We start from the raw sequence: 13,163 nt of genomic DNA, 5'->3' as shown, positions 1-13,163 counted from the left end.
CAAGCAAAGAGTGGAAGTGTTGGACATGCGGTTTTTAATTGTTCTTTTCAGATCAAATTGCACAGTTAGCTGCTAATCTGAGAAAGCCCTTGTCTCCTGGAATGACGGGTCGCCCTGGCCCAGCTGGTCCCCCAGGTCCTCCTGGAGCCATGGGAAGTGTTGGGCATCCTGGTCCTCGCGGTCCCCCTGGATACAGAGGGCCAACGGGAGAACTTGGTGATCCTGGTCCCAGAGGTAAGACTAAACCAGCCAGCTTCTCTTTAATGCCCACTGAAATAAATTGCAAGCTTGTGCTGATTTCAGCAGCGGAGGAGAAAAGATCAAGCCTCGGGCAGCCGAGGGAGTTCTAGAGTGCGGTTTCGCATCGTTATCGAGTTGCAGTGTAAGCAGAGATCCTAGCAGTGTCCGGAGGATTTTGGGTTCCCTTCCTGTCCTTGGATCCAGCTGCAGTACACAACTCACTGTTGAAATTCTCTGTTTACGATTAAAGGTGACACTGGCGAAAAGGGAGATAAAGGACCTGTTGGTCAAGGTATTGATGGGCCTGACGGCGATCAAGGACTTCAAGGTAAGGCTGTGCAAATATTTTAATGAACGATGACTAAAGTAAAGGCTTAAGAGGGACAGCTCTGCATATTGTCACCATCACTTTGTCCCTGTAATCGTTACAGCAGGGTTGTTTTCCTGTGGGTACAGCAGCTGCAGTTTGAACAGTAGAACTTAATTAGCGTATCCCCTCTTCACACCACTGCTGCCTACTCCTAAATGTTTTGGACAATGTTTTTGAGTAAAGGCTGCTGGGACAGCCAGACTCTTCATTTGTTCTTGGTTTCTGGCACTAATGGCTGTGAAAGGTCAGGAGCTTGTATTGATCGGGCAGTCAGAACCCTTCTTAACTACTCCCATGTAGCTGCCAGTGTCAGAAGGTCATTATTTTCAGTGGTACTTTGTACTACTTGTTAATTAACTGGTGAGTTACTGCATGTATCAGTTCATTTAAAGGTGTGCAACACCTGTGAGGCTCTGGCTCCAGATTAAGGCAAAAGGATCATGCTGGGGGCCTGTTTCCTGACAGACATGTGTCTTTTCAATGCTATGCTTAAAGAATGCCCACAGGGAAAGCTACAGCCTGGACTACCAGCTGTAGTTCTCCAAAATTCCCTTCATGTTTCTGGATCAAACGAGAAATTGGGAACAATATTTAATTTAACCAGAAACAAATACAACTTCTTAGTGTAATGATTTTGAGAGACAGTGGTGTTATAGTTCTGGACCTGGTTATAATCCCATACCTGAAGTCATGAATCCTTTATCAGAGGAGTCAAACATTAATTTATGCAAATTAATGAATATCTATTAGAAACTCAGAAGAACATTCTTTATTTTGCTCACCTATTAAAGCAGCTTTTCTAATTGTGATTACATCTGCACAATGATTAAGTTACAGGCACCAAAAGCAGGCTAACTTCATAAAACCAGAGTATTTATACCCAGTTGTCTTAGATACTTCCATAAAATAATTGCATTAATCCATAAATATTTTCTTTTCCAAGGCATGTAAAAAGAGGCTGTGTTTAACATATTAGGTATTGAGAGCATTTGTCCTACTCATGAAATGGAAGGAGATCAACAGTAGATGCAGTTCATCCCTTACATGAATAAAAAGAATCAGGCACCATCTCTCTACCATAACCAAGACAGGAATGCAGGTTTATAGACCTCCTGATATGGCTGTCCCTCAGGGAGACAGAATCATATTTTACAGTATTTAAGAAAGCTTCAGTAGCTTGCTGTTACAGAAATTAGTGTTTTGTGAATTATGTTTGGCATCTGAAGGAAAAAAAGAAATAAAAATAGCTCGAGTCCACCCAAAGCAGGAATTATTTTTGCCACTAAACAAAATATATATTTCGTCATGAGCAAATTCTTGAAATTAGACACAGGTATAAAGGAAACTCCTTCTCTGTGATGTCAGGGAGATGTTCTGTATCATCATTCTCTCTACTCTTCTTCCCTTACCCAGAATCTTAATTACAGCTAGATTAAGGAGGTGCAATGAACTGAAGCAGCTGAAGGCCACTGCCTCCCACTAAGGAGCAAGCTCAGGGCTGGGAAGGAGGGACAGAGCTATCTTGTCACAATAAGTAAGCTGTGAGGGCACACATCCAGGACATCCCTTGAGCAAACCATTCAGGGATGATGTAAAATAATTCTGGTTATAAATTACTTGTTACTATTCATGGAGCCGTACGCTAACTGAGGCAGTACTGAGAGGGAATGCAGTTCTGCAGTGGTCAGCAGAAGTCAAAACAGACGCATGCAGTAACAGAAGCGTAACACTAACCATCCGCCTTCAACTATACCAAGGTAATGCCGGTAAAGCCAAAGGTACTCTAAAAAATCCAATGCACATACTCCAGATTCAGGCTAAATTTATTCAACACCTTGTACTCAACAGCCCATAACAAGTCTGATGTACAGACACTCAAAGTATTTTCAGAACTCTAAAAGTAACACATATATATTATATACACAGATATATTAAAAAAAAAAAGGGAAGGAAATAATTCATGTAATCTTTTTCCCCTTCTTGTTTAGGACCACCTGGTGTACCTGGAATTACTAAAAATGGTCGTGACGGTGCTCAGGGTGAACCCGGTCTTCCAGGGGATCCTGGTACTCCTGGTGCTATCGGGGCTCAGGGAACTCCAGGAATTTGTGACACGTCAGCTTGCATGGGAGCTGTTGGAGCATCAACTTCCAAAAAATCATAAAACAACAGTGCAAGAAGTGGAGAAGTGACTGAATATTTAAATAAACAGTGCATTGTAAGAAAACAGACAGAATCCTCCTAGTGATAAATGGACAGATGTTCCTTCTATTATATTAAGTGGAGACTTTGACACAGTTCTATGAAAAAGAAAGCATCAGATGAAAACTGTAACTAAAGATGCTTTATGAGTATTTTTCTCCTCCCCCCAATTATTTCCCAGAATTTTTACTGCTAAACAACCTCACCTTCCCTGTCTCCCTTTGTTCAAGAGACCTGCAAGAGGAAGCGTTGTTCCTTTTTACCCCCCTAACTGTGTACTAAAGATCACAACTTTTCTGTACAAACGTTTCAGCCTTGTCAATTGAATTCCTGGGTGCTGCTCCCACTGACTTCAGTTAGTGCACAAACCTGCATGAGATGATACACGTTGTTAAGGTATTCAGGTACCTAACTGCTACTTACAGCAGCAGAAATTGGGCATTTAAATAATCTTCCATGTTAATATCTTAAGAGTCTGGCCTAAGTAAAGACCATAGCTTATGTATATGCTGTCAATTATCAATTTTCAGATTGCACCTCAAATATTTGCCAAGACTAGTAAATAGTAATCCTCTTGCAATCAAATTCTGCAAAAGGTGTAATGTATATATTTTAATTTACAGGGGAGAATTTTCGTATGTTTCCATATGATAATACAGGAAATTAAGTAACAGCATTTTCATAACCCCTACTTAAGCTATTTGCACAGTAATTGTGAATGAAAGCCCAAATAAGGAAGGATGCTCTTCTAAAGTCCAGCCAAAACCACCTGTATGAACTGTTGTAAAAATAAACAAGAGATTTTTTTTTAACCTTTTCTTTGTGATGTTGTAAGTGTCATTATACACATCAAATTAACTCAGCTGAACTCCATTTTCCAGAACTGGTTTTACTAGGATTGTTTAGAAATAAATTGCTGCAAAATTGTCCTTATCCGTGATTTAAACCAGTATTTCTTTTGAGAGACCTTTTTGTTCTTTAAAACCTGCTAGCATCATCTATTTTAAAAAATTAATAAAACCACTCTCAGCTCACACGCTATTCTATTTCTGCCCTCTATGCTAAAGCTTATGAACAAAGGAGTCATACTAATCTTTAAGTATGAAAATAGTTTGTGCATTTAAATAATCTGTTTACAATATGCCACTCTTGGACAAAAGCAACAATACAAGAAACTGTTGGACAGTTGGGTGATAGATGTTAAAAATAATACTGTATTTTAAAAAAAAGTGCTAACACCATTGTATTACTCTTTGGGGCCAAGTATGTTAAAATATGTATGGCAAATGCAAATTTCATAGTATCAGCACAGTTTAGAAACTGTGCACTTACTCAGTTAACCAATATAACCTTTAAATTTTTAATGGAAAAAAATGGGCATTATAATATGGCAAGTTTAATTTCTTTCTACACTTGAAGAGTACATTTGCATCTAGTCATTAAAATAACAGGACCGATTGATGTTCTACAACGACTCCTAACTGTACTGGATCATTTAGAAAAAATAAAAAACCAAAAACCACAACAAAAAAACCCCAAAGCAGAACCACAAACAGAAAAAGAACATATTCTTTATAACTAAAGGGGAAAAATACTTAGCTGTCATGACATTTCCTTGTAGCTTTTGGTCCCAAAGCCCCTTTAACAGAGCACTGATTTCTACTGCTGATAGTTAACTTTCATTTCCATTTTGAAGAAAGAATACTTTCTTTAAAGCTCTATTTATATATTTTTACAACTTATATTTTGCAATTCATATTCAGCATGTAAATGGAGAAAATAAAATACAGTTTGGGCCATTGTTAGGTAGCCACACTTGTCATACAATTCAAGGCGGTCAGTTCAGACTACTTGGTCTCCATAGCCATGCGTGTTTTCCTGCACTGGACACGTTAGAAATGAGTCTGATCTTGCTATTTTTAGTCTCCTGCCTGTTTTACCACAGAACACAGTCTCAAATTCCTAAAAAAAAAAATCAAAATACAAAAAAAAAATAACAATTATGTTTAATGTAGATATCTACTTGAGATGTTTGGTTTTGTTTCATTAGTGTCTTGGAAAAAAAAAAAATACCTTTAATAGGAAGGGCTGAGGAGCCATACCAGTATCCTGACAAGCAGGTTTTCCTGTACACACTCCAGCTACTCTCTTAAGACGCTTAGCAAAGCCAGAATTACTCTAGGGCTGCAACTACTGGTGTGGTTGCATGGGAGCTGCTTATAGGGCATATAAGCCTTTACTACTGTCACCCACTTTGAGATAGTGCGGGCACATAGCTGTGAGTCCCAGCACTGAATTACCAGCTGATGCAATCTAGCTCGAAGGCAACTCTGTCAAACAGCTGGGAAATAGAGAAAATTAAAGGGGGGGGGAGGAATGATTGAAGAGGACCCCAATTCTACAGTCCTGTCCAGATAGTATCACACTTAGGAACTAAAAAAAAAAACCACCACCTTAAAAATCTGGTTTGAAAACCCTGACTGAGGACAGCCTATGATTTCACACTGCTAAACCGAAACTGTTGTGAGGACAGCTATTAAAAATAACAATTTTAAAAGGAAGTTTCAATGATAGAGTGGTCCTTCACAAACAGCATCCAGCAGAAGCAGTCCATATACTTTTAGCTATGTGATGATAGCTTTAATACATTTCACATATTTATCTAGAACAAAAATGAAATTAGATTTAAAACCTGTTTCAGAGAATCACCGTGCTGTTCCTGAATGTACTTCAGAAACGCAGTTGTCCATTGTAAAGTTGTTGCCTTATCAGTATCCACAGTACAGAATGGAACCAGAAGGTTCAGCTCATCACAGCAAAGCCGGATTCTGCGCCTACAGGCAAATACAAAAGGTTATCCATCAATGGGCAACAAGGAAGGGAAAAAAATTTAAAAAGGACGACTACTCAGACAGGCTACAAACCACGGACTTTGGGGACTTCTTTTTGTTTGCCACAAGCTTTGTATTTGCGTATTAATTACTCACGTTATACGCAAGTTACCTTCTCTTTATAGCATTGGTTAAATGTTTTCAACTCTCTCTTTTAGTTTGTTTATAGAGTAAAAAAAAAACCACAAAGACGAACACAATGAAACATACATTTTTTGTTCCTCTAACAAACACCAAACCCTCACCACCTGCATTGCTTTTTCTTGTAGGTAAAACAAAAGATGTCAAATTTACATTTTACTCTGGATAATGACAGGAGTATTACAGTATCAGTATTTCAGGCTTCAAAAACTTTGTCTTGCCACTCCTCATAGAAATTACCTTCTGTCTCTCTCCATGCGGTTATGTCTTTCTCTTCGCTGAGCAATTCCATCCTGCACACCACTTTGGAACTGCATACTTGAATTTGACTGTGCTGACTGCCAAGATGCAGCACTCTGGCTGCCATCACGCATATTTTGAATTTCACTAAGAGGTTTGCGATCTATGTTTGTATCATCTGATGGGCTTATTCGACTGCAACTTCTTCTATTTATCGCTTGCTTGCACAAGGTGTCTTCTCGGAAAAAAAAAGAAAAGAGGAAAAGAAGCAGCTATTTATAACCCTCCCACTAATCACTGAAAATTAAGATCATGGAAAAATTTTTTTTTGTTGCTTTATTTATGTGGAATAAACTTTGAAGCTTTATTACTAACCTAGATTGACTCTTAGAGCAACTCGTGTCCTTGGGAAGCCCTAAGGCACTGCTTGCTGTTTCAAAACCCATCTAGCTTCTATTTTCTCAGCGAACCCACTGAGATCATGCCTGCCTTTGATTAGCATTTGAGGCAGTCCTTTAAATGCAGTTTGATGCTGACTGAATTTGCTGTATCAACTTCGGGGTCAAGAAGTGAAGAAAGAAACCAGTCGCTTACTCTAGGCCCAGATTTTCAAAGGTACTTTGCAACCTTGGGTTTTCTCATTTCAAGCTAGAAGTGCTAAACAATTTTGAAAGTACAGCTAAAATCATAGGTGTTGAAGTTTTTGGAGAAATCTAGTCCCACAATGCCTACAGCACATCTCAGACATAAAAACCACATCTCATATGATTCACTAAAATCATATTCATTCTAAAAAACACACAAATTCAGGAAAAAATGTAGATTTGAAGGCCAAGAGAAAGCTAAGTGAAAAGAAGATAACTGGTTTACCTCCAACTTTAATCCAAACTTCCTCAGGCAAAGCTTTATTCATAGCACCTACTGTCTGTTTTGTGGATTCAGTTTCCTGATAGCAGAAGGAGAGTGTCTTTGGTATCCCAAGGTCTTGATGTTTGGCAGCTTCTGAAACAGTGCAAGTCGTTCCAGAGGTCTGTGAAAACCAAAAAGGAAATACTTAGAGGACTATATACATTAAAAAGAGACTACTTTGATATCTTCATATTAGCTTCTTAAGGTTTAGCCCCGTGATTCAATGTGTTGTATCAGAATAAATCCCAATTACTTCTGCACACCACACCATAGGATTTTAACAGACTGCTGAATTTTTTTGGGATACCTCTGACATTTCTGAGTCCCGTGCTATCACTCTTGCTTCAGAAGTTACCGCGACTTGGGGGGAAAAAATCCTTTTTATCAAAATTAACTAGAAAAAAAAGGAACCATAGAAAATGGTACAAAGTGTCTCCTTCTTGTCTTGTGTTGATGAAGCAGCTACACCGATAAACTCAAGAAAAAAAGTCCTTCCAGTAAGAAATCTAACGGCCTACTGATCATTACCTGGATGCCCATTATTACAAATGACATAACTGCCACACAGTTGGTTTGTCTGGCAAATTACCTTTGACGGTCTTAAAGATTAACATAAGAATAAATAAATCGCAGTACAGATCATGCTGATCATCCCTATTCAAACAAAGTCACACATTAACACAAACCTTTAGAATTACATCATTACACCTAAGAGGTTAACATCATTAATGTCTGAAATTAGCAGAGTACAACCAGTGGTGAATACATTATCTACCTGTGCTTGTGAAGGATTAGCACTTCCAGCAGTGTTCATAGTAAATAACGGGTATGTGAACTGTAAAGAAGGCGTGGCCGAGACTGTCTTCTTTTTCCCTAATGCAGCACACTTGTTTTCTTGCTGATGAAAAGGAGCACCTCTCGGTTCTGACGGCTGTCGAATCAATGTTACTAAACTTAAAAAAAAAAAAAAAAACCCAACACAGAAAACATACCAGACTGACTACTTGAAAATGAGTGCGGAAAAATTTACAGCTACCCATCTTTCTAGTAACTATCACCAAGAAACCACTTTCATTTACTGTAAACAGAAATCACTGTTATTGCCATGTTGCCTACTTCAGGGACAAAAAAAACCCAAAAAAGATCAGCTGAAAAGGTATTTTGTTCTGTGCAGTAACAATTCAGCTTTATGCCTCAATCAAATGTTTTATCAGCATGCTAATACAGTTACAAGGCCAGATTGCAAAACAGTATTTTTGCTCAAAGTTTTCCCCATAGTCAGGCCTCTACATTACAACACTAATCAATTGCTCTTAATGTTTTATTATGATCAAAAATCTACTTTGCTTTTAGAAAGTTGCATGTTAAAACTAGGTAATGTTCTTTTCTCACCTTTATTTACATTACATGCTGTTATCAAGAATAAAGTTGTAAAGTAATTAATTTTGGAACTACATTCTGTACCATTTATGCAAAATACAGAGGGACCTAATCTGAGGTCGGTGGAGTTGCAGCCACGTTTGACTGGCACAGTTTAAAAAAGCCCGACCCGTCACTCTCACGTATTAAAAAAAAGTACTGTTCTTAGGTTTCGTGTAGAAAATTAGTTTTGAACAATATTATGATACATAGTTTAACAACACAAACTGAAATGAATTGCAACACACTTGTTAAGAGTTACTCCAGATTCTTGGGGTTCTTGACATCTGGGGTTTTCTGTCTGGATGCTGTTGAATCTGTCTTCCAACCGAACTCTGACTGCAGATTTAGATCTAGGCTCTGGCGCCAGTGCCGAATTTTCAACAAGTATGTTTCCTTTATTCGCCCCGCCAAAATTTTCACTGTGTTTAACTTTTACTGAACTGCGTCCTGGGATGTCTACAGAGCTACTGTTAGGCGTTTTATCTGTTTGGTTCACAGGGAGGTTGGACTCGCTAAGTAACATCATTCTGAGATCCTGAAAGTCAGCACAGCCCAAATGTGGGTTTGAACTTAACAAATTGCTGTCAGAAGGTAATCCTGACTGACACACAGCTGGGTAAACCGCCTGGTTCCCAGAGCTGTTTGCTGAACACCCCTCCTGAGTGGTGTTCAGTGAGGTCTGGTGCGGAGGGGGGGCTGCAGAATTACCAGGTGAGGAGAAAGAATTGAGCCTAGCTTCCACTTCACCTTCGCTAGCTTGTGCCTCCGTGTGTGAGTAAAGCATGTGCTGCAGCTGGGTATACTCAATTTCCATCATCTCCACCAGGCTGACGTCTGTGGTGGTGAAGCTAAGATTTTGCTCACCAAAGGAAACGTCACTTGAGCCTCCAGGTCCGACAGCAACCGGAGCAGGATCGGGAACACTAGCTGTGCTCTGAGGAATGGAGGTCTGAGGCTCCTCTGGGGCTGATCCTGACATGACTACAGTAAACCTAATCAGTTACTAATGTCTCTTTCAACACTAAACCGTAAAACCTTCAAGAATTGTCAGTACTACCCATTAAAAAAGGCAAAAAAATCGCGCTCAATACTGATTCGGTACCACCGCGAAGTCACACAGCAAGGAACAAGCTCCTGGCAGCGGGGTACCTGCCCGTCTAACCACGGCTCCCCCCTCCAGCGGCCCCCGAGCCCAGGTGAGACCCTCCCTCCCACACCAGCACCGCTGCTCGGGACAAACGGCCTCCACCCGCCAACACGCGGCTCGGGAGGGAGGCTCTAGGCAGGCGGCTGCCTAAGCCTCCCTCAGAGGAGCCCCCATCTGCCTGCGAGCCCCAGCGCGGCCCCCGGGGATGGCGGAGGGACAGGCCCCGGCGGACGGGAGCTGGGCGGCGAAGCAGCCCGCCCGCCCCTCGCCGAAGGAGCCGGCCAGCCCCCCCGCAACGCCCCGCGGGCGGAGGATGCCCTGGGCTCCGCAGGGGCGGCGGAGGAGGGGAGCCCGCTGCCCCCCTCAGCCCACCCTAACGCTCCGGGCAGCGGCCAAACCCCCTCCACACCCACCGCCGGGCACGAGCCGCCGCCGCCGCCGCCGCCAACCGCCGCGCGCAACCGCCGCCCGCCTGACCGCCGCGCGCCTGCGCTCTTCGCCGCCCCGCCCCTGAGGCGGTGCCAGCCCCGCCCCGCCCCGCCCCGCCCCGCGCCGCAGGCGGCGGCCCACGGCCGAGCCGCCGCCGTGGGGAGCCCGTCGGGCCGGCAGCCCGCGGGGAAGGGCCCGCCGCGGGGTAGCGATAGGTACCAGCCCACCTTCCCCGCCTGGCGTTGGGGGGCTTGCGTTTTCTCCCGTTCGGGCTGTGGAAGACCGGCGAGGCGGGGCGCTGGAGCCCGCTCCGTGAGGAAGCGGCCAGGGGAAACTGCCAAGAGCGGGGAAACGCCGGGAGGGGAGAGGGGCCTCCCCGAAACTCGCCATCTCCCACCCTCGGGCGAAGCCTCCCCGCTAGATGGGAAGGCAGCAAAGCTTTCTTCGCGCCAAGCCGTTAATCGGAACCGATGCTTTTCCACCTAGGGCCTCCCCGTTAAACATGCACGCGAGGGGGACTTGATGATCTTCCAGGTCTTTTCCAACCTTAGTGATTCTGTGATTCTGTGAGGGGAATTTGTTTCGCCAACACAAGGCTTAGGAAGCGGTCAGGCCGCGGCCTGCGGGAGGAGGTTGGGTTTACTTCACGGTATTGTCAGAGCGGGGCGGCAGAGCTCGGCCGGTCAGCAGCACGAGGCCTGTTGAAGGGCAGCGGGTGAGGGCTCCCCTGGTGTTTTAAAGAGCCCCCCCAAAACAGTTGGCCGGGGCTCCGAGGTCCGGACGGACGGTCGATCACGCGTCGCGTCCGTCACCTTTTTCTGTGACTCGGGTGCCGTCCCCTACTCCCATTCCTGCCCGCTGTTACCAGCCACTGACAGCACAGGCAGAATGAAGGAAAATGGCGAGAGAGAAAAAAAAGTCACAATGATTTGAAATTAACACTTATGTTCTGTTTTGTTGTTGCAGGATAAAGGCTTTTCCCTTTTTGGGTTTGTTTGGGTTTTTTTTCCCCAGCAAGAATACTCCTGTGAGGCAGTGGAGGCTCTTCCCTACATCCAATTCGCAGCTCCAGTGGAGTCCATAGATTAAGTTACTAAATTATAAGCACTTCAGTAGTTTGCCAGTGTTTAAAAACTGTTCTTTGATAGAAAGTTAATCCAAAGCCCCTTAAAAATGTTCAGTTTTTCTGGACTTGTAAAGTGGTATTATCACGGGATTTCATGAAAATGAGCTTGGATGCTAGGTCTCCCACCGAGAGACCATCTGAACGCATCCACCCAGAATCGCTCTCTCCACAGCAGGCACCTCACGATCGTGAGCTGTTCGCTCGTACATTCGGTCTCCGTTACATATCTGCTACTGGTTATGTATTAAAACCAGATGCCTATTACAGAAGACACATTCTAGAAACAAGCCAGAGCGTGAAAGGCACAAAAATGCTACTCTAGCTCATAAACAGAATAAAATATAAAAAAGTTTCAATACTCTATGAAATCTTTATTCCCCTCAGGAGGTTAAAAAAATAAATTCTGTTTACTGCATTCTTTAACGATGTGCACATTCAATCAAGGTAGGACGCACAGACATTTTCCATGTCAAAGCGTACCATATTATATGAGGCGTAGACAAAGTCTGAAAGTTACACTGGTGACTTTCCTCTAGAAACAAAAGCAGAAGTTTTAAAAGCAGTTTTGTGCACATTGGACTCAATACTCACTTTCCTCCTCCTCTAATCCTCCTGCATGCTCTCCTTTAGCATGCTAAAGTTAGAATATTCCAGTCTTTTATAGATGTAATAATCTTTCTGCTTATATTGTTCTAGACCTTTCAGAGGCTTTTACATAAAAAAATTAAGCAAGATGGAAAGTTAATTTAGCTAAGTAGAAACATAGATAAAAGCTCAAAATAGTAAGTTGTTTCATGTTAATCAAAGTTTGAACAAAGCCAAAGAATTGTTTATTTTTCTCTTTCTTGCAATGCATGATAACAGTCCAGCACCATTTTTAGTCTCTGTAAATTGAGTTAAATTGTTCTTTTCAGCCTAGCTTTTACTGTTGGCTGCAGTGTAGAACACAGGAACCTTGCTGCAAAATCCAAGTCTACATCATTCTAAACTACATAAAGCTGTGGTTTAAAAAAATAAGTCATTAGTGTCTGTCTGCATGCTGTTGATTTTTTTGCCACTACATCTGTGGGAGGATGCATTTACTGTTCCTAAATCGTGAACAGATTCCCCAAATGGATCTGTGATAAAGGAGTGTTTCCTAGAAGATGAAAAGCCACACATCTGTTTCATAACAACGTGAAGTCAAGAAATTAATAAATGGTGTGAACTGAGTTTTTCTTAAGTTCAAAGCTGACCTGAATTAATAAATATTTTTTCTTTTCTTTAGACTTTTTTGGTGTAAAATCTACAAATTACAAACTTCCTAATTAAAATTTTAAAAACCCTTCAGAATAAACTAGATGTTTTAGAACTGAGAGAAAAAACATAAGCACAGATTTTCACATGCTTTTTGGAATGCCTACAATGAAACATCAGTTGGTAGTGATGTCCTGCAAAACATCTTCTTTCATTAAACAATGTGGAAATGAAACCTCTGTGCCATCAGTCTCCTGTGGTTTGTTGAGAAGTAGCAATATTTAGAAAATAATATACACATACAGATTTAAGAAATGGACAACAGTTCTCTGTAGATGTTTATTCTACTTACAGTAACAAAAACCTGTGAAGTCCCATATTTTAATGTACAGTGATATATTTTGCCATATAAAATACAATTTACAGAAATTTCTATCAAGTAAACCTAAACAAACACACTTAACTTTTTGCATACTTTTATGTATGTCTTTAAATTAGAAACATCTCATTAAGAAAAAAATCTTACACCATAGTAGATGTTTGCATTTAATACCACCTCTCTGCATTTTACCATTTTGTCTACAGGTTCAGAACACAGATGACCATTTCAACCAGCAAATCCTTGATGTATAAGGACTTCAAAGATGCACCAATATGAACTGTAAAATCTGTAGTGAGATACATGGCATACATGCTACTTGTAGTCTTCAAGTTGCAAATGTTTATAGGAATCTAATTTTACATTTCCAAAACTATTTTATAAAAATATCAAAATATTTACCCAACTGTTAATTTACACTGTCAAATAAA

General features: G+C 41.6%; 2 protein-coding genes across 2 annotated transcripts in view; one reads left to right on the top strand and one right to left on the bottom strand.

Annotated features, from left to right (window-relative positions):
* The window catches only part of COL9A3 (collagen type IX alpha 3 chain), a 40,629-nt gene extending 37,001 nt beyond the window's left edge, over positions 1-3,628 (top strand). Inside the window, exons 30-32 of the mRNA XM_059827076.1 lie at positions 52-234; positions 491-568; positions 2,599-3,628. Coding sequence (XP_059683059.1) covers positions 52-234; positions 491-568; positions 2,599-2,774 — 437 coding nt within the window. The 3' untranslated portion in view covers positions 2,775-3,628. The remainder of the gene's footprint in view (positions 1-51; positions 235-490; positions 569-2,598) is intronic.
* A 918-nt stretch (positions 3,629-4,546) lies between these two features.
* TCFL5 (transcription factor like 5) lies at positions 4,547-9,401 on the bottom strand. The gene is given in 7 exon segments (XM_009816094.2): positions 4,547-4,683; positions 4,685-4,774; positions 5,505-5,646; positions 6,085-6,319; positions 6,955-7,114; positions 7,769-7,946; positions 8,661-9,401. Coding segments are annotated over 7 exon segments (1,563 nt in total). The 5' UTR covers positions 9,395-9,401; the 3' UTR covers positions 4,547-4,659.
* Between the last annotated feature and the right edge of the window lie 3,762 nt (positions 9,402-13,163).

The sequence above is a fragment of the Gavia stellata genome, chromosome 20 (genome assembly GCF_030936135.1).
Source record: "Gavia stellata isolate bGavSte3 chromosome 20, bGavSte3.hap2, whole genome shotgun sequence".
Classification (NCBI taxonomy): Eukaryota; Metazoa; Chordata; class Aves; order Gaviiformes; family Gaviidae; genus Gavia; species Gavia stellata.
The sequence above is the reverse complement of the archived record's forward strand: the minus strand, read 5'-3'. Positions and strand labels throughout refer to the sequence as shown.